Source organism: Anoplopoma fimbria, chromosome 22, assembly GCF_027596085.1.
Source record: "Anoplopoma fimbria isolate UVic2021 breed Golden Eagle Sablefish chromosome 22, Afim_UVic_2022, whole genome shotgun sequence".
Classification (NCBI taxonomy): domain Eukaryota; kingdom Metazoa; phylum Chordata; class Actinopteri; order Perciformes; family Anoplopomatidae; genus Anoplopoma; species Anoplopoma fimbria.
In genome coordinates, this window is record NC_072470.1 from 11,021,219 (window position 1) to 11,042,492 (window position 21,274).

The following is a 21,274-nucleotide window of genomic DNA, read 5'->3' on the forward strand; positions in this document are numbered from 1 at the left end:
GCCACGTCTCCACTGTCCCGTTCAAAACTGTTTTCCTGAGGAATTTAAGCTCTGACTGGGCGAACGCTGAGATTTCCTGCATGTCATGAAAAGGGGCCGTCGGAGCAACAAGGCCAGAGATAGCTTCGCTGAAAACACAGGTTTCTTGAATTTAAACATTTTAAAATCCTTTGCTTCAGTTAAAACTGCACATTTCTTGACTTGGAAATGAAAAATTAGCTCAATATGCTACATTCCAATTTCCCCCAACCACTTTTAAGCAGCAGTGTAGACACAGCCAGGTTCTGATGTTAGGTCGAGGATTAAAAAGGAGTTACCCCAGAGGGAATATTGAATAAACAACAACAGTAAACATGGGGACGGTGGGATTTATGTATGTGTGTGTGCTGGAGTGGCACTATAGGGGCTTAATGGGTGGCCTTAATACGCCGATGACACACAAAAGCATGAAGGTCTCCTCAGAGAGGAATATGGCGCTGTCGTCCCCATTAACATCCATGAAGATAAAAATAAACTAAACCTCTTATGTGACGATGAGCAGGACAAGAATCACAACAATAAGTCAGCAGCTGCGTCACGTGCCGGTCGCTGTGTGCAGAAAAATGCATACATGCATACCTAAATGCAAAGAAGAAAACATATTTACAATTCTGTCTACATACCAGATATTGTAAGCACATGTTCAAAAGCAGACTCTACATGTTCAGTACTCAAAATACGCAGAGACGTATACACAAGGGGACAAGGTTTTTAAAAAAATTAAACCTGCTGTCAGTGTGTGTGTGTGTGTGTGTGTGTGTGTGTGTGTGTGTGTGTGTGTGTGTGTGTGTGTGTGTGTGTGTGGTGACTGTTTGATTACATTTACAAATGCACAAGTAAATACACATTTACTCTTTGTGTGTTTGTAGTCAGATTCAGACATGAAGGGGTTAACCCGTCTCCACAGCGTCCACAATCACCAACTAGTATTAATCTCTTGCAGTTGAACTGTTCGCCTGCCCACTCAGAGTCTGATCGCCTGACAATCATCCTGCTTGTATAACCTCTGTATATCTTTCCATCTCTGTCTGCATATCCTCCTTTTTCTGCTGCCAGTCTGAGCCGGATTTGTACTCCAAAAAAAAAAAAACGGTGTCATTGTAAAGTTAATCTCCGCTCTGAACCAACTAGGCCCTTTTGATTTGATGAGGTTTTTAGATATACATTAAGCTACTGGATTCAGATTAATTTAAGTGTTAAGCTGTATGGATGCAGAATCATTTCACACACCAAAACAGAACAGGCAACCCTGCTGGTCAGTAAAAAGAATGCAAGGCACTTCAACATTGGCCTCACTTCTCAGACCCGGGGGTTGCTGCCTGGTTCCGTTTAAAACACAGGACAAGAACTTCACTGTGTGGATAAGAGACCAACCACCTGGCAGGGTACTCCATCTATGAGAAATACATTTTTCTGTAAATGTTTCACAAGTCATATTTTGCATAGGATCCTGTAGGATCCAATACTTAGAAATAAAAAATAAGTGTACTCCAGAGAATGTCAGTAGAATGTGACAGCAGTCTTGGTTGTGGTATCCTTTAAATAAACATATACATAAAAATGTCTCTTTCAAAAATGTATACTAAAGTGGTCTGTCTCTACTCCACACATTGACGTTCATGGTCACTTAGCAGCCGACAAAACTCCTGTGCTTAAACTGTTGGAGACGAGACGTGTAGTGAAATCGCTTGAAATGTAAGTATACGTCTAAAAATACGATTTATTTATTTAAGTGTGGTCAGCGGACAGAGGCAGAGCCAGTTCTGTGTTTTTTCAAAGGGAAGCTGGTTCCTTCCACAACATCTGCTCTTAATCACTGGGAAGCAGCTCACTCAGATCAGCCTCTTCTTATATCATCCAACAAGAATCCACTCTTTGAAACCGACGCAAAGCTTTGCATATGTTTCATCACCGGGGCGTCTCCCTGTTGGCTTAAAAATAAAAAAAAAGTTCTGTGGCTCTTGGTGTTGCTTACCATTAGTGTTCATGTGTGCAAGAGCAGATTCATGCTATGAGTGAGCTAAATCACCCTGAAGCTGTGCTGATAAGCTAAGAAGGTATGCAGGGGGATAACACACACACACACACACACACACACACACACACACACTCAACCTGAGATCGAGACAGGTAGACAAGTGAACTGAAAACTTCAGAGGAGCTACATCTTTTCGAGATTTACTGTGACACTGAGCAGGATTGTGTTCTTCGGAATCCTTCCCAAACTGCCAGAATTTCCCCTCATTCTTTTCCTTGTTGCTCGTGTATGTGCGTGTGTGTAAAAGAGAGATCAGAGAAACCTTAGTCACACAGATGGAGACAGAAACAGTGAGGCAGAAAGAACAAAGGTGGACAGTTAAAGAGCGAGGCAGAGAGGAAACGCAGACCAAATGATTCATCGTTTCTTTCTTCACTGACGTTCTTTGAAGTGATGTCCATCCATCTTTACACACATCTACGCTATCTCTTGTTGCTAAGTCATCAGGTGTTCTGTAGTTCATAGAGGCCACCGGTGTGTTTGCTCGACACCCACTTTTCTTCCACTGAGCTCCTCTTTTAAATTGGAAAAAATACATTTGTATCAGTCCTGGGGAGACAGAGATGACTCCGGCAAAAAAAAGAAATCAGCCCTGACTCGAAAGCAAAGCACAACAGAAAGAGAAAAAAAAAAAGACAACACAGCATTGTGCTGCGATAAATTGAGAAAGGATTCTGTGTGTGTGTGTGTTTGTTTGAGACTAGAAGACCCTGCGTGAAAGGAACATTCTGTGCAGACTGAGGACAGTGAGGGCTGACTCAAATAATAGGTTCAGTTGAAGAGAGAACCTGGGCTTTTTTTTGAGACAATACAACTAATGCATACTAACACTAGTTGTTTATATCCTGCAGATGGTTTCTTTGTCATTTGTCCTGTTCGAGTAATTCATTACCAGTTATTCCTGACCTCCTAAACACAGATATTTGGTAAATATAACGTTTTTCCTCACTGTAGAAGTTGGCTAAGATTGCCTGAATGATCCCTGAACAACACGCATCAAACAACGTGTTTCAAAGGATGCATGTGCTCTACACTGGTTGTAAAGTTCAAATCCACGCAGGAGAAGGCTGTATTTAGCAGAAAGCAAGAGCCTTTGAAATCGGACAGGCCTTGTCAACCTGTCACGACGTCTAGATAAGCTGACTTGGCAGGATTCAGTTCTTAAATTAGCATCATTGAAGTGGGCTATGATCTATGTGTTTATAGTAACAATTAGCCACATTGTTAAAACCTTTACCAGGTGATAATATGTCAATGCTGTGTCCCCAGCTTGTTTCTGCTGCCCCCAAGTGGACAGAAAATGAGATAGCAAGTGTAAAGGACCTTAGCTTTAATAGGGCTTTTGTAATTAGATCATTTTTATTTTATTTTGAAGAGTTTGATCTGAAATAAACTACTTTTAACTGCCCCTTCTGATTGGAAAATAATTTGCACTACATCATGCACTCGTGAGTGTGATGTCAAGATGTACAGTGCACCGTAAGTACATTTCTACATCACTGCATCAAGTTGAGAAGGTACACCACTGGAGAAGATTTTGTAGCTGCTCTTTTTTCAAGGTTGGAGTTTAACATGGGGAAAAAAAAAACATAATAGCATGGACAATATTGAGGAAGTGTATTCATGATATAAAAGATGAATGAGGACATAAAGGTAAACATTGTGCTTAATAGGCTGTGAATCAATTGGTGCTTGTCGGTTTCTGTTTTATTGTGCATGTTGGCACTTGAAAAATCTGAAAATGATGTTTGAACACTGAAGGGCAGCTGATTACACCAAATGGATGACTATATAAACACAACAAACCTATGATTTGAAACCAAAGCTGACACACGCAGAAGGACCCATGTTTTATCCTCAAGGTTGTTTATCCTCAGACCCAGAGCCAAGGACTTTGAAAGCTATTTCTAGTCGCCATCTCGTCAATTTCCTGTGACGGGGGTAATTTTATCTCCCAAAAAGGATGGGTGTTCCCTCAATAACCTCCACGGCTCTTATCAGGCACACCGCCACTGCCGCTGAAAAAAGGAAACCATTCCAATCATCTGTTATTTACTTTTTTTGCCCGGTGCAGAGTGGGGATATCTCAAATTCCAGCAGATCAGTGTATAAAAAAAGGGATATGCATGAAATGGTCTGGAAAATATGACCAAAACAGTTTTGACTTCAGAGTCTAAAATGAAAGACCGGCACCAGATCTGAGTGAAAGAGAGGGGCAACGGGAACATCTTACGCATTTCATCCATTCAGGTTACCTGACGAACAGAGGCTTTCGTGCCTGTTCTGTGCCTCCTCTTTCAAGAAGTTCCCCCAAAGTTTTCAGTCCTTATGAATTAAATATCAAATGTGTTGTTCAGCATAAATATTGCATGGCGGTTGGGTTTCTCCTGTGGTAATTAGCTTAGATCAGGGGCCTCAATTTATTCCCTACCCTGTTTCTGTCGCGTGTTCAAAACCTCAAGCGTTCGCCAAAAAGCTTCGCCTCTTAAAAGCTTCAACTCAATTCAGCCTAGCTAGCAAACTATAAGAAGTAACGCTATAATTCCAATTAAACTGACACATTTTCCTCTGTCTGAGGGGTTTTAAAAAGACTGCATCAACATGACTTGTTACATAATCATAATCGAAGATGCGATTACTGTTTCTGTCGAGACGCGTTTGCTCGTGTAGTGAGTGTGTTTACTGCGTGTTTTTACTCCGTGTGTCACAAAGCTCGCACGTACAAAAAGTAGCCCTAGTGCTAATGCAATGAGTTGAGGTTAAATTAACTCGCATGTACAGAACTTAGCTTTCTGCTCTGAAACAGGATATAGCCTGAGGCTGAGATGTATATTTTAAGCCTTACTGTTTATCGAAGATGAAGCAAAACAAGTCAGTTATTTGAAGAAAGAGCCTTGATCCTTTTAGCACAGGGCCGACAGGGTCTTAACCCAAGGTTTACATCAAGCTCACGTCATGGGCCAGCTGGCTGGGCTTTGAGGGTCGACAGGTGGTCAAATCCCCTCTAACTTCTGCCAGGAAGGAACATTTGTTTTCTCAGTGAGAAAGGAGCTGCTGCCCATGTGTCTATGCAGATTGTTGTTAGGGTTAGGGGGCAGATAGGGGGTCTCTAGGGTATGTGTGCACGCAGACATGCCTGGGTGTGCGTGTGTGCTTGTGTGTGAGAGACGTAGAGAGCGTGCTGAGAAGTTAACGAAGCAGTCATACATATTTTGTTTCTCCATCTGCTCTCATTGTCCTCACAAGGTACAAATACTTTATTTATGATCGACTTATTTTGAGGATTATACAGCCTATGAAGTAGATAATAGTATCACTTATACAGCAAGTCCTACTAAAGGAAGAAAGGGGAAAGATCATGTTCAGAAACCAAAGCTGACTGGAGGAAGGAAACGGGATACAGCCATACAAAGGAGAGGAGGAGATTAGTGACGCTTTGAGGAAATAGTTTAGTTTTCTTGCCAGTTTTGGCTAATTTGTTTAATAAAAGTAAACTGTTAATATTGAAATCGATACGATAAATCAATCTACAATCGTGTGTTCAACCACCAAATCACATGGATTCCACCACCATCAATAGCTGAGATGCTGCTACTAATGCTATCTAATGAGCTCTAGCAAGAGTTTAACTGGGTGTTCTACTCTATCAAGATTCGATTTGACTGCCACCTCATTCTGATCTGGGAAAATACAAATTTAAGTCAATAAAAATGCATACTTTCCAATCAAAAATCAATGAGTAAGCTTAATTTAGCTTTAGCTTTAACAAAAGTCAGGTCACCTGGGAGTTTTAACTTGATGTAACTTATTATTAATCTGTCTAGTTGGCCCTCTCTGAGCAGTAAGTGCATCTCTAACTTTAGATATTGGAGGATAATAAACTGGACATTCTGTCGAAGCTGTTCATCCCAAAGTTGTTTGACTTCAAAGCTTGTTCTATGTTCAGCAGCTCAAAGGAGCTACCGGGAAAGAGTGTGTTCTCAGGCAATACATTTAAATTCACACGTATACAGCGAATCACACGTGGGCCCCTCATGCAACCTTTAATGCTGAAATGGATTCTGCTTCAAGTTTTTCTTCAGTGATGGTAAATCACATGTAGCTAATACAAATATACTACACAGCAGTTATTCACGGGAGGCTACGTCAAATGCATCTAAGAGGCATTATGGTCGTACGTCTTTGCATACAGGGGCAATATTATGCAACCTGTGAGCATGTCAGAGCGAGGAGCAATCTGCTATCGCTGTGCTTTTTGTGTTACAGCAGATAATTAGCCTGTATGATAACTGCTGTGCGCGCTGACCTGTGCTGAGCTACGTCCTCTCTCCAGATGAATGGAGGGAGCCTGATAATTAGATGACGCACTGACGACCTGTAGCTTTCCTGCTAATTATTCCTCTCTGCTTGAATGTGCTGAAAACACGCAGGATGAGAAGGTACGGATACACGTCATCCGTGATGACGGCACATGACACCCATTATTGAGGGCAGAAAGGCTTGGGGAAAGAAAAAACCACTAATGGGCCCATAAAAACAGATCAATGTGTGGGCTGTTGATTTTCTTTTTTTTTTACTCATTGTTTTGTCTTTTTCTAGAGGTAGAAGGAAAGTGCAGACGCTGAAAATTAATGGTTTTAGTCATTGATTTTGGTTGTTTAGTGCTTTTCTACTCTAAAGAAGGATGTTTAAAAAGGGCATTTTACAACTTAAGGACACACTTCACTGCGTGAACTAAGTTTTATTACGACGCTGAAATTCTATGGTTGCACAGTAATGTTTCAGTAATCACAGCCTCTTTCTTCTGTGGGTACCACATCTTGGAATCAGCTGCTGTGATTCAGTTTCTTCCATGCCTCCTCTCTGAGGACGTATTACAAACTACTTCACACTTGCACATGTGTTTCAAACCTCTGGTAAAAGGAAAAACCTGTTCCTCAAAGGAGTGACACCACAGCGTTTCATTTAAAGACGCTTTGAGAGGCTGAATAAACACTTTCAGAGTGCGCGTGCAGGAGGATACTGCTGAAAAAAACGCTCCCTGGGTAAATGACGCTTTGGAAAAGTTTAATGTATTTTCTTTTACTTGTTCTTGCGTGGGATAATGAGAATGGTGGACAAATGTTTATGTTGGACCAGTTAGCTGACGTTCTTACTGAATCTTAGGTAAAGTTCTGACTTTGTTTTCATGCGAATGGTCAAGTTTGTGCAACTGCTCTATTATAGGTGTGGCACCAAGAGATGCCAGTATAAATATAATGTCTAAAACATTTAGTAGATTAGGATAATAGTTGGCAAATCGTTTAGCCGAATAATTAATTGACTAAAATTATTAAAAGGTATTGTGTAACTCCAGCAATGTTATGCATCTAGGTCAGTTTGCTAGTGAGGGCTAGCACTTCTCAGCCTGTGAAAACTGTTGACAATAGCCCAAAGTCCATACACTATATGGGGGTGCACCACTAAATGGAAAAGGGCTTTAATATTCAAAGGCAGATTGTTAGATTAAGAGATTAAAAGCATCCTGTAGACATTCAGAGTCTCATTTCTTTCTGCATGAGCTCTGATCCAACAAACACACACATCTATGCACACACACACACACACACACACACACACACACACACACACACACACACACACATTGTGCGTCTGTGGCCATTACCAGCACACTCTAATAACCATGCTCAATTAAGCACACCTACACCCGGCATGCAATTGGCGCTCGTTAACCTGCAACCTCATTGAAGACACCATGCCTTCACAGTAATGACACTTCCCATATTCACTATATCTGCACGCCTCTGAATACCCTCCCGGCACGCTGGCAGGGAGTAGCGATTATGCTAATTGCTTAATTATTCGGCGGAGATAATAAGTCAGCATGAGATGATAAAATCTCACTTGATAATCGAGTTAGATACCTGGGTAAGTATAAAAGGAGATTTCTGCGGAGCAGCATGAAATTAGAGCTTTAAATTCATTATTTTTGTTAATGGAAGGAGGGAATCTATGACCTTTTTAAAATAGAATAGCTAGAAAAATTCTGTTTTTAAGGCAAAATCACATCATGAAAGTATTGTAAATGTAAAAACATTTGCAAACAACTTCTGTGCTCACCTTGAGTTTCTCATAGCGGTCGCTCAGTGCTGCCACCTGGTGGTCTCTGTGCCTCCCCACCAGTTTGCACAGCGAGCAGATCAGCTGATCATCAGTGACACAGTACATGTTCACCTTCTCCTCCTCGTGCTCCAGGCACTGGAGCCCTCTGAGGTGGGAGTCCGGCATGGGCTCGATGAGCCGGTGGCCGGTGAACGGCTTCTTGTTCGGGTGCGTCGCCCTGAGGCACTCCTCGCAGTACGACACCTCACACGTCACACACGTTTTGACGGCGTCCTGTGGCGGGTCCTGCTCGCAGAACTGGCACTGGACCGGTTCAGGAGGCATGACTGGGCTGGACATGGCGGCGCAGAATGGGACAAGCGCCAGCCGGTTGCTCCCTTCCTCGCAGGGAGAGTTTGGCCCGCTATGGGGAGCAGGCAACGCCAGCGGAAGAGGGACCCCAGCTGAAGATGAGGCCCGCTGAACTCTATCAATAATGTTCTGCAAGGTCACGTTTCTCTTAAGTCCTTCTAGTCCACGCTCCGGACTCAGGGAAATGACATATCTACAGGTCGGGCACTGGAAGGCGCCGATGCTCTGAACAGATTCGTTGGTGGCACAGTGGGAGATGAGGATGCGATGGGCGCAGCCGAAACACAGGCTGTGAGCGCAGGGGAGCAGCAGCGGGTCTTCAAAGAGCTCCAGGCAGATTGGGCAAGTCAGCTCTGACTCCAGAGTGTCCATCCTGCTCAGAGGAGGCCAGGCGGGACCAGGCGCAGCGTCAGCGAAATCCAGAAGAGCCGCTCAGCTGTCTGCAGGCCGGAGACAGAGAGATAGATGGTGGAAAGCAGAAACAGAGGGGGAAAAAAAGAAAAGAAAGCACAGGGATTTGTGATTAAATGGTGTGAAACGGCTTACTTCACACTGCTTTCTTGGGAGGACTTGTATCTCAATGGAGCAGACCACTGAGTGGACTTAAGGAATGGCAGAGTGTTAAATGTTGGATTTTCACAGTCTTTGTGAGAGGCGAAAATGAGGGACAATTGATATCTCCAAAGGCTAGACAGACGAATACTTTGAAAAGTTCAGTACATTTTTAGCTCTGATGCATATAATTGGGTATAGAATCCAAAAACTTGAAAAGAGAAAAACATCATAAAAACCAGTTTGGACTCACACAATCCGTAGTACCAAACGTAATATAATTAATCATTTACCAATCGTAACTAATCCATTTAAGAAGCAAAAGTCAATATCTTCATAACTATGGCCTCAACCCCTTTCTGTGGAATACACAAATATACATTAGCAAATAGATAATCCATACAATTTAGTGGATTATTTTAAGTAACAGGGTCATGGTTTCTGGAAAGAGACACGGCTGTTAAGTTCTCATAATGTAACTTTTTGGCGTTCTGAGCACAAATCACGATTAAGAGTGCACCAATGGATGTCCCTCTCCTCTAGCTATGGTCAGTTCTCGCTCCCAAAAAACAAGATGGCGACACCAGAATTCCAAACTCCAGGCTTCAAAAAGGTCCTCCACAAACCAATTTAACTGATATTTAGTTGGCACTGGTAGGGCCGTGGCATGTAGTTTTGATATTGGGTGCAGCAGTGGCAGCTGTGGGCACGGCTGTAGTCAATTGTTAATATGTGCATATAGCCATTTATTCCTCCTGCAGAAGAGCTGAGTCATCATTTCCATCTTACCCCTTTGTGCTGAAAGTCACCTATGTGCTGTAGAGTTGGTGGTTGCTGTATTGTGTGCAGTTGCTTTTTAATTAGAAAATGTGATTATGCCACTGAGGGAAACATGTGACAAAGGTCTAAGACTCAGGTCTACTTAAATCAATGCCCAGTAGTCCGTAGTATCTTATAACGTAGTTTTTAAAGCCATTGTGAGGTTAGAATATGTTAAAGGGAAGCTGGATGCTGTTGAGTTAAATGTGTATTTAATTAAAAACTGCCAGAAATATTACATTTAGTGTGATGAGTACAGCAGTAAGTCGATAAATAAGGCTGGGATCTTGATTGCTTCACTTCCAATCAGTCTTATCAGTCCAAAAAGTTTACTTTGAGTTAAAAGTTCCACTCTGCTTTCAAGTTCCGTTTTTTTCTCTCATTGATAACCGTAGCCAGAGGGTTGTTAATAACGACAGTTAGTTTGTGGCAGCAAATGGGGATTTCACAACTGCTGAAAACAATCTTTGAAAAACTTTTCAAGATTAGATGAAACCTATACACCCCCTTCAGGGAAATGGGATCGCTGCACGCTGAAGAAAATAGATCACTGCGATGTAGATAACACCAGAAAAATAAATGGAATCTATTGAAGATAATACAGCACAGTTAGATTATTATTTTATTTTTTTACAATTAGTTTTTCTCAAGTGAACATGCAAATTCAGGCAAATCAATGCTATGAACAATACTCAAACTGCTTATTCTAGTAGAAAAACCTCTAGAAATGAGTATAATGAAACTGATGATTTGCATGGATTTCTGCGGCAGGAAAGGCATCCAGTCTAACCATGCAGTGAGGTATGTTCAGCAGATGTCACTGTTTACTGAGCTTAAGGCTTGTGTGCATCAGAGTGGACTACCATCCTCCTAAATCCCTCCTATTCTCTCTCTCGTCATCTTTATGCATGGCTTCCTTTCATCCTCTGTGCTGCAGATAACCAAGTCGCCTGCCATATCTCAGGCCAGATAACAGTAATTTGCAGTGCAGATGAGCTGCAGGATCATAGAATGGATAGAATGAGAGAAAAACATTTTTAGATTTATGATTTTTTTTTTTAAACTGATGCGAGCCAAGCAACTTCAGCATGATTCAGCAATCACACGCTTGAAATGAAATAGTGTGTTTGGATGGACTGTGAACACAACAAATCCTTGGAGACACACTCTTGTCCATACACATCGATTCACACTCAAATTCCCACAAACACACAGCGGTTTCTCTAAAGCACCAAAGAGCCTCCCTCATGTGTTTGTCTTTCCAGATAGTTTGTCAGCGAGGACTGAAGCTTCATGGCGGTCCAGTAAAACTTGGACTGCTGTGATGAGTTGTTTAGGGAATAGTATATCATAATGTTCTTGGCCTTCTTGGTCAATTTGCCTGTTCAGATATAGACGCCAACATCTTCCCTGTGACACCTTTGGATGTTCCTAATGTCTATGATTTTTAAACAGAAGTTTACACTTAGACTACTCGTATAGTCTTAAAGTAAGGAAACACAAAATTAAGCACAATTTAATCACTACCAAGGGCCATTTTAATCTCTAATCACATTTTTCTTTTAAACAAAATTGTATTTTAATGTCACTGAAATCAATATTTTCTCATTGTCTGTAATACCATCATCATCTTAGCATGCAAGTTTGATATATTGAGCTTCATTGATTCTTATCACACTAGATCACTAGTTTTAGAGTGTAGCATACATGCTAGCCGGCCAGCTACCTAATAGGCCAGACCAATTTCCATACATGCTGGACCACACACCAGGATGGTTCAAGCACAAGGAGAGAGTGTCTTGGACTTAAATTTGTACTTTGCATCTGCTGGTTGTGTACCATAGGTGGTGTCAAGGTTGTTTTTACTGCCCCCAAGTGGCCACAAATCTGTTAATGCAGCTTTAAAGTGGCCCTATTATGCTTTTCCACTGTTTCCCTCTTCTTTAGTGTGTTATATATATTTTTGCAGATTTACAAGGTCCGTCGAGTATAAAACCTGAAGTCCACGCCTAAAAGGAGTTACCCTCCCCCTCAGAAACACTGCTCCTGAGCTGCCTGAAACGGCTCCATTGAATTCTCTCATTCACTTCCGTAACTTTATGAGGTCATAATGTTACGGAAGTGACGGCTAGTTTGGCCCGCCCTCAAACAACAAGAGAGAGACAGAGCTGAAGCTCTAGAGGAAGAGTTTTATGAAATGTGAAACGTTGACCAATCACAACAGAGCGGGCTAGCTGACCAATCAGAGCAGACTTTGCTTTCTTGAGGGAAGAGCAAGCGCTACAACGGAGCTTTTCAGAGAGGGTGAGAAGAGGTGCTGCAGGGCAGCCAGGATGAGAAAAAACAAGGAGGATTATGAGCATTAACGCATGTAAACATGTTGTTACTGTAATTTTAGATAAAAATATGCACCCGTAAAATAGCATAATAGGGCCTGCTTAAGTTTCATGCAGCAACATGCTAAAGATTCAAATTTTACGATTGCAAAGCTAGAGACAATTGATAGTGTTATCAACACTAAAGATGATATTACCTCGTTGGATGCCTAAAAAGAAAATACACCAGTACTGGTTCATTAAGTTGCACCCTCTCAGTATATCTGAGGACTGTTTAAAATGAGCAATAAGCTTAAGTTAATGTTGGAACACCTGAATTGAATTACAACAGGTTTAATTTCCCTTCTTACTCGTTATAACATATTTTAACTTCCTGCTCCACAGTACTGTTGTTGTATACACCCTGAACAGAATCTGCTCCTATCCCGGTGTTTGCACATAAGATCTTGTTTAAATCCATTTCTATAGGAAATAAATATATAAATCTCATGCAGTAATGTACGGGGTGTGTTCTGTAACTTAAGCATTGTACAGAGTGATCGGTTCTGTGGTAATGAAGCAGATTGGAGATTTCTGCAGTCCATCCCTGTGCACAGATGTCAGCCAGGTAACACAAACACAGCAGAAAAAAAAACGAGCCCCTGACAAAGCCGGCAAAGTTTGACACTGATGGAGCTCTGACAGGTTACTGTTGACAGCAGGTGGAAACCTGCAGGCACTAAAGGATAAAGAGAATAAATCAGCCTCATTCTGACAAAGACAAACACACATACACACAAACCTAGATTTGACATACATAGTCGCACAAATCCAAACTGGCGGGCGAGACGGGGTGAAATGCCTCTCAGCACACCATAGGTGACACTGTTGAACCATGCATTGAGGTGACAGCACCAAACGGAGGATATAGGAGGGTGAGCGTCACAGAGGGACAGGAGGAAAGAGGAGCATAGAAGACTACAGTCTGGGGGGGAAGGTCGGAACAGTAATGTGAGAAGGGCATTCAGACTGGAAGAGGAAATCCAGGCAAGGTTGTTTATTTTTCCCCCACCATCACTTTGTGCCTGATGACTGTCAGAGCTGTCACTGTGGCTGAAAAGCTCGTCTCCTGTGCCAGCACCACTGAAACGTCAGTACCGATACTCTTCAGTGGGGGGCGGGCAATACAAAGCTGAGTGAGCAGAGGAAGAAACCTCCACTGTCTTATTCCTCTTCCCTGCAATACATGAGGTGTCTTACCCAATGAAAAAAACAGACTTCATGTACTATACATTCTATTTATATACTTTTGCATTATGCTATACATGGCATAATTCTTCATGAAAGTGGCCATAATTATGTACGAGAAAGTACTAATATTTTGTTCCTTACATCCTTCAATTAGTCGAGATTTTGTTCTTTATACAGCATAACAGTGAAGCTTAACTTCAGTCTTTTAGCACCATATCATGTGTGTAGCCATCAAGTGTTGCATATAAGGGGCCTTTTACACTAGTCCTGCTTCAAAAAGAGACAGCTGGAGACTATTAATAGCCTATTTTGGTCAAATTGACTTTTAAAATGTAACGGCATGAAATTAAACCGATTGCCTGGAAGGAAATAAATAAAAAAAAAGTGAAATACACAAGTTATTTAGTCTAATTGGAAACTATTCCAGCACAGTGTCATCACTCAAACCACAAGAAGCATTGACACATTTTTTTCATCCACTTTGAACAGTACATTAACTTGTCAGTAAAACTCTGCTACTGTACTGTGAATCTCTGAACATGAACTGTTATCCCTGTTTTCCTTCCCCTATACAGATAACACAATCGGACAGCAAGGAAATACTTAGGTCTGCGTTAGAGGATCTGTGGAAGAGCTTCTCCTCACTTCAGAAAGAATCACATTCCTGTATCATCTTCTTCTCCTCTTTCTATTCCTGGCAGTTTTCCTTGCTCGGCCTCTCTCCTGTTACGTCATGTAACCTGAAGTCCAAAATGCTACATTTCTATTTCGAGAGGTACAAATGTCATTGCCCTGATGCTCCTCTCGGGTGCATGGTGTTTTATTTTGCAACTGAACCTCGTCTCCGATCCATAAATGTCAGCGAATAACCTTTCGCAACGAACATTTTTTTATCTCACTTTTGATATTTTGACAGATGTCCACTGGCTCCTTGGAGTGCAAATAAGCTCTAGAACAACTAGCGAAGTACAAATGAACCCTTTTTTTTAAGCTTTTCATCTCTCTTCCTGTTTATCTTTGGGCAGACTCCCCCATTAGTCTGCGCTCTACCTCTAAATCTTTCATTGCCGTGTGGGTCAAAGGAGGCTGCGGCGTTCCCCTCCACTCACAGTTTAAGCTGTTCAAATTTTCATAAGAGCTCTTTCTATCCATTTTCTAAAAACTAAATTCGACAAGAGCACGATGCAGACAAAAACAGAGTCTGTGTTTTGGAAAGTGGAAAGGAATGCGAGTGGTTCCTGTGGTTCTCCATAATACATGGAGCCGCTCATGATGTACTGTTAATAACTGTTAATAATTGCACTTCTTCCCGGAGTTTCTTTTTATTCAGTGTTTTAACAATAAAAGCTTCTGCCTTTTTATATTTTGTTCTCTTTAAACTCTCCCTGAAGCAAGATTTTATTTCACTTTGAGCTTTTTCAGCTCAATGAGTATTTCAACTATACCATCGCTTGACAAATTGAGCTGAAAAAGTAAGATTCCACCATGGCAGTGGGGAGTAAATCCATTTCCAGATCACTCCCAGTGAATGATACAAAATTGGTCAGAAAAACATGATTATAGTAAGCAGCCGAAAGCTATTTAACTCCCCCTCCAAATAAAGACATGTGGGTGGGCGGGAGCGTTTGGTGCGTTGACGTGAGCGGCTGTGGCAGTCCACGGCAAGGAACCGAGAAGTAGGTCATCGCCATTGACCTGCCTCACACAGTCATCATACTGTGTGTGTGTGTGTGTGTGTGTGTGTGTGTGTGTGTGTGTGTGTGTGTGTGTGTGTGTGTGTGTGTGTGTGTGTGTGTGTGTGTGTGTGTGTGTGTGTGTGTGTGTGTGTGACTGTTCCAATTCTCTCTTAACTCGCAGGAGGCAGAAAATTGCAAACACACACATGGCGAAATGTTGGAATCAAGCGAAAGAGGGCAAACCATGTGAAGCTGTGGGTAAACAAGATGATATCAGCCTCTACGATGCCACATTGTCAGACCAAAAAAAACTCTGATCTGAAATATGTTCACAATAGACCTAAAACTGAACCACGACTTAAAAAATGTAGTTTGGACATTTTACCACTACAGCTAATTTACAAATATGTGGTCATCTTGAATGACTGCCGTGAAACATCACTCACTTTCACAGTCGGGACACGCACAGAAAGAACCAGCGCTCAATTATTCAATTTTTTGTGAAACAAAAATGCATAAATTATTTACTCCTTTTGTGAATTATAAAACTCAACCACCCCCTGTTTTTTTCCTTTTTTTAAAAACTTCCCTTTATTCCCATATTGAACAACATCTAAATATCATGACACCTTGTTTACCTCCAATCTGACGAAGAATTTAAAGCACCCCCCTCCCCCTAACCGATTAAGGGATTTCAGATTGAGAAGAAAAAAAACAACACAATCTGCTTTCATAGCAGCAGGGGATAGCGCGTAACGAGAGAGAGATTAACCTCTGACCTCACAGGGTTGTTCGAGAACACATTGTTTTTTTCAGGGTCAAGCTTTCCGGGTCAAGGTTGAAGCAAATTTCCTTTTTATTTATTTTTTATGAATAAAAAAATATATTTCATCACCCTCCATAAACGCTGTATGGATGCAGCAATGCTGAAAGACTGCTGATATGCTCCCACTGCCGTGTGGAGCAGAGCAAAAATATTATTCTACAGCATTTCTTTGCAAAATATTTGTCTCAGGCACTGAAGTATGTGATAAATCTCGCAGCGCAAGTGTTGGACAAATTACTTTAATGTAGTCCACAGTAGACTGGCTTGCAGGTGTAGGTGCTGAAAGTCCAATTAGGACAGAGGAAGAGAACGTATACTTTGGTGATGTGAGAGCTAAGAGCTAAAGCTAAAGAAGTCCAAACTCCACGAGTGATGGAAAAAAAGCTTAGAGCTTTTTCAGATGTCAAACTCAAAGGAGAATTAGATTTCAGAATCTTTCTCATCTCTTCACATCCCTCCTTCTCAACTCCCCTCTCCTCTCCCCTGTTCTCTGGATTGTTAGCACGTTAACAACACTAACTGTTGCCGCACACACTCGCACTCTCTCACACACACACACACACACACACACACACACACACACACACACACACACACACACACACACACACATTACGTCTTTGTCTGATTCCAGACACCCTGCCATGTTGATCCCTAATCCGCTTCATACCACACTGGCTGTGACCAATCACGGCCTTTCATGTTCCGGAGCGGTCAGTCACACCTAACAGGATTGGCTGGTCGCGTAGTCCGGGATGCCGAGGCTATTAGTGATTATGATAAAGAGTGTGTGTGTGTGTGTGTGTGTGTGCATGTGTGTGTGTGTGTGTGTGTGTGTGTGTGTGTGTGTGTGTGTGTGTGTGTGGTGGGGTCTGTCTGGATTCTTGCTTGTTTGACCCAGATTGGGTACAGTGTCGCATTTTAAATGAGATGTCATGTTTGGGGGACAGAGATTACAGAGGACAAAAACAGGCCTGGTGCTGCTGTCAAGGACATATTTGATCATGGTGAATGATCTTCACACACACACACACACAAAGTGACGAGAATATTAGAGTGCTTGTTGTAGCTTGAATAAAGCAGCATGTTGGTGGAATTCAATGCACTACAACAGTCAAAAGTGCCAGTTATTGTGTCAGATACTGAAAACCCAACACGGTGCACTTCAATGTTACTTCTTTAGAGCTACATCCAATAGGTCTTCTTTTAATATTCCGTTAGCCGTGGCTGCCTGCGATGATGGAGTGTTAACCGATGAGCACACGTGTGCAATATTTCCTTTTAGGAAGCTACAAATTCAGTTAATGCCTTCCTCCATGTTGCCTCAAAAAATATGTGCTTAGAATCCCCTGGCGGAGATGAAAGTGATTAAATAGTGGTTATTCCCCAAAGTATTAAATTATCATCACAACTTTGATTGGATGATGAAATGTTTTCTGCATTAAAGCGGCCCCAGAGAGCTGGCAGATGAGGTAAGCTAGTTTATGCATGTATGGACAGAGCAGGAGGGAGATAAATGGAAAGCAAGAATGTATTAGTAGTCATGTGATAAATGCAGATTCTCTCATTTGCAGTGAAGTGTATGCTGCAATCATTAAAGTAATATATTCTTTAAACAAGTTAAACCTTCCAGAGTAGCATGAATATTTCAACTTGTTTCCAATAGTTTTTGTCAATATTGGCTGATTATCTCGTGTGTTTGAAGAAAATAAGGCTTTGGGTCTCATTTATAGACAGGAATTACTCGATAGAATAGGTGTTTGTTTATAGTGTGATCAAGGAATTATCTTGGAGGTCAAATTCCCCTTCAAGAAAACAGTTTCTTTGCATGTGACTTCAGTTTAACCTGCGCATACCTGTAACGACCCTGCTCCACAGATCACCTTGTATGTCCCACCACCAAACATTTGGACAGCTGCAGAATATGCTTACAATTACACAGCCTTTTGATCCGTGCATTTCTGGGGTATGAACGATGACTTTTCAGAGCAAAGTGCGATGACATGATCTGTGTTTACATTGAATCCGGAGGGAAGGAATGTCAAAAAAACCAAAAAAAAAAACAGATGATATTGAATTCGAGAGGCCCCCTTGAGTGGCAGATATTCCAAAACGTTGTGATCTGACTTTTTAACATCTGCCGTCCTCCAGCACATTAACCGAAACCATCCGTGCATACCAAGTGGCCACGCCATATCTTCAAACTCACAATCTGGAGGGGAAAATAACTAAAACCGAGTCGCGTCTGACACCTGTGAAAGGTTGTTTATCAGGCGGCGCGCTCAGAGAATCCGTGATTATTTTGCTCCTAAAGGATTAAACTGGAAAAGGTTGTGTTTTTATCAGAGATTTCAGAGGAAGTGAGCTTTGCTTTGATTGGTTTTGCCGAACAAATGCAAGAAAGTCCTGGGATTGCTGCATTACTGTGGTACAGTTTGAATTATGCACTTATGCACTCAAAAAAGATACAAAAAAAAATGAATTATTTGTATTGCAAATCATATCAGAAACCAGTGTTTGAGCATGCATTTAGTAAAGCAAAATCCGCCGCTTTACTGCCTTCATCTCTAAAATTAGCATGCGGTGCAAAATGGATGACATGTTAAAATATTTATAGTTCAAACGTTAACTTTAGGGCAATACCACACTTGAAATGTGTAAAGGAGCCCGCTGTAGAGGCTCCTGACAAAGTTTGAGGAACCACTTATCCTCTCCACAGGACTGCACAAGCTGCCAAGTCTCACTGAACCGGTCGCACTCATTGTCACAAGTTTCCATGGCAACACTGCAATTCATCTTATTCGGTTGGTGATTAAAGAATGCACTGGGGTGAATAAAATGAACTGAACTAGAGTGGAAATAAAGGGGAGGATGAGTGAAAAAAATTCCAGTCTGTCTTTGTCCTTTTTTTTTTTTTTTTTTTTTTTTTTTTTGAAGGATGTTTAGATAGCAATTAGCATTCTGCCCCTCAAGCGTCTGAAGTGGGAGGCTGCTGACGCTTTGAAGACTAAATTAACCAATTAGGTGAGAGATAAGAATCTCATGAGTTATACCTCCACATGGTATCATGTAAGCTACACGCTGGTGAGATAACAGGATGTTTAGGGGCCAACGTAGGTGGCTAACGCTATCAGCAACCAGCAATTTAGTTTCTTCCTTGTGACTTAAAGCAACAACGAGAGTCCACCTTTCCCCCCTACCAAGTCTAAACAAAGTGACCGATGTGCCCCACGCAGGAAAAAGAAATGACAATACAGCCTCTGCTATATTTGTCTACGTGGTTCCCACAGTCAATCTTCAGGTCTGGAAAAAAAACAAACCCCAGGATCTGAGAGCTGAGATGATTTTCTCAAGCCCCGCCCAGGCCGACAATGCCACTAAAAGGTGCCGGGGGAAACAGGAAAAGCAACAATGCTATATTGGTCGTCATCGTGACAACTGCAAACCAAACATCAGACAAGGCCCCTTTTTTACATCCTTTTCTCTATTTGTCTGAGCAAATGTGGGATATGGCAAACTGAAAACTAAACTACTTGCAGATAAATTAAACTTTTCCTTAAACAAAGCACTATACTCGATATGATCTACACAGTCACTGTAGGTTAAATGAGATTATTTTACAAAAATGGTGCATTATTTGGACTAAAATCAAAGAAAGCTGCCAGAAAAGTCGCACATGCTTCTATTTAATGCTTCTGTTTTGCTTCAGTCAAGCATTCCTTTAACTAGCATCACAAGCTGCAGTGACAGTACAGCGCATTGTCTCGCAGGTCGAACCCTGAACCTGGATTTCCTTGATCCCTGTGACCCGCAGCAGGTGAGAAGGATCAGTAGTAGCACTGAACCCGCGGCCAACCAGCTGTCACACACACGCTTCGGCGCCCACGAGACGCACACACACACACACACATGCACAGATACTGTACGTAGTGTACTAATCACGCCTCAGCACACAGGAGATGCTGAGCGGTCGAACACAACCGGGAGGCTCATTAAAACACACAATGGCAAGAGTTGCACACGAGGAATAATTATAAAGGTGCGTTACATTCACATACACACAGAAAATTTAGGAAAATAAGTGCCATCCAGCTAAATGTGTCATCTCCCCCCTTAGCTGTTTAAATTAACGCAGTCAGACGTCCTCCCTCTTAAGTGCTAAAAAGACCATTCGGGACCTTTTTGAAGCCCCTCACATAAACACAGCACTCAAGTACACGCACATTCTAAGCATCCCTCCAGGCACTGTCTCCTGTCCTTATGTATCTTGGGCTTCAAGCAAACCAACACAGAGGCTCTTTGAATTTGGGTCATACAAAACAGACTCTCACATGCAGCCAAACCCCACCCACACATACACACACACACACATTAAATTGAGTGTGTTTTTTGGGTCAATATTCAAAAGTGTCACAGTCAATTCTTGTGAAACCTCAGATTCAAGATCAAATTCTGCATTCAAAGTTGATGTCGGCACATTTTGGGTTGGCAAAAGAAGTCAAATTTATGTTTTTGTAAAGCTTAAGTTGCTCAGAACTCCAAGACTCGTGCATAATCGTATTTCACCACATGGTCGAGACAACTTCCTTGATATAAAGGTAAATGCAGCAAGTGTTTCTACAGAAGTTACTCCTCCACTGCGATACATATGGCTCCACAGAACTCATTGGCTGAATCCCGAAGCCACCGCTCTATCATTATCATTCCAGTAATGCTGGCATTCAACGCTTCCACTCCTCATTTCCACTGAAAACACAATCTGATCCGTGATGGATGATGAAAGCATGCGGGAATCCCCCAGGGTCTCACACACTTAAGTAAACTAAGAGGAACACAAACTCCCACAGGGACAGGCCCCCTTTTGTTTTATACAGTCTGCATAAGAAAACACAACAAGCCCCCCCACTCCTCCTCTTACCTTCCACATGATTAAAATCCCATCATCCACAAACAAAGTGAAAAAAAAGAGTGGAAGAGAGAGAGGTGGGCAGGGAATGGAGGCTCTATATTTCTTGTTCTCTCTCTCTCTCTCTCTCTCTCTCTCTCTCTCTCTCTCTCTCTCTCTCCTCTGTGGGACTCCGTAACAGCAGCAGGAGCAGAGGCAGCAGCGAGCTGCGAACTTGGGAGTCAGTGAGGATGTGGATATGTCTCCGTGGCTGTGTCATCACCTCTCATGACATGTTTCCCCCCCCTGCCTGTGTAAGCCTTTCCATCCTGACCCGGCACAGAGAGAGCGAGAGAGAGAGAGAGAGCAGGGACAAACTAGTGCGCCGCCCCCCTCTCT

General features: G+C 42.0%; 1 protein-coding gene across 1 annotated transcript in view; it reads right to left on the reverse strand.

Annotated features, from left to right (window-relative positions):
• The window catches only part of LOC129111781 (E3 ubiquitin-protein ligase Midline-1-like), a 35,608-nt gene extending 14,611 nt beyond the window's left edge, over positions 1-20,997 (reverse strand). The window contains exons 1-2 of the mRNA XM_054623872.1: positions 20,909-20,997; positions 8,198-8,991 (exon numbers count right to left, since the gene is read on the reverse strand). Of these exons, the coding sequence (XP_054479847.1) occupies positions 8,198-8,923 (726 nt within the window). The 5' untranslated portion in view covers positions 8,924-8,991; positions 20,909-20,997. The remainder of the gene's footprint in view (positions 1-8,197; positions 8,992-20,908) is intronic.
• Positions 20,998-21,274: the final 277 nt, after the last annotated feature.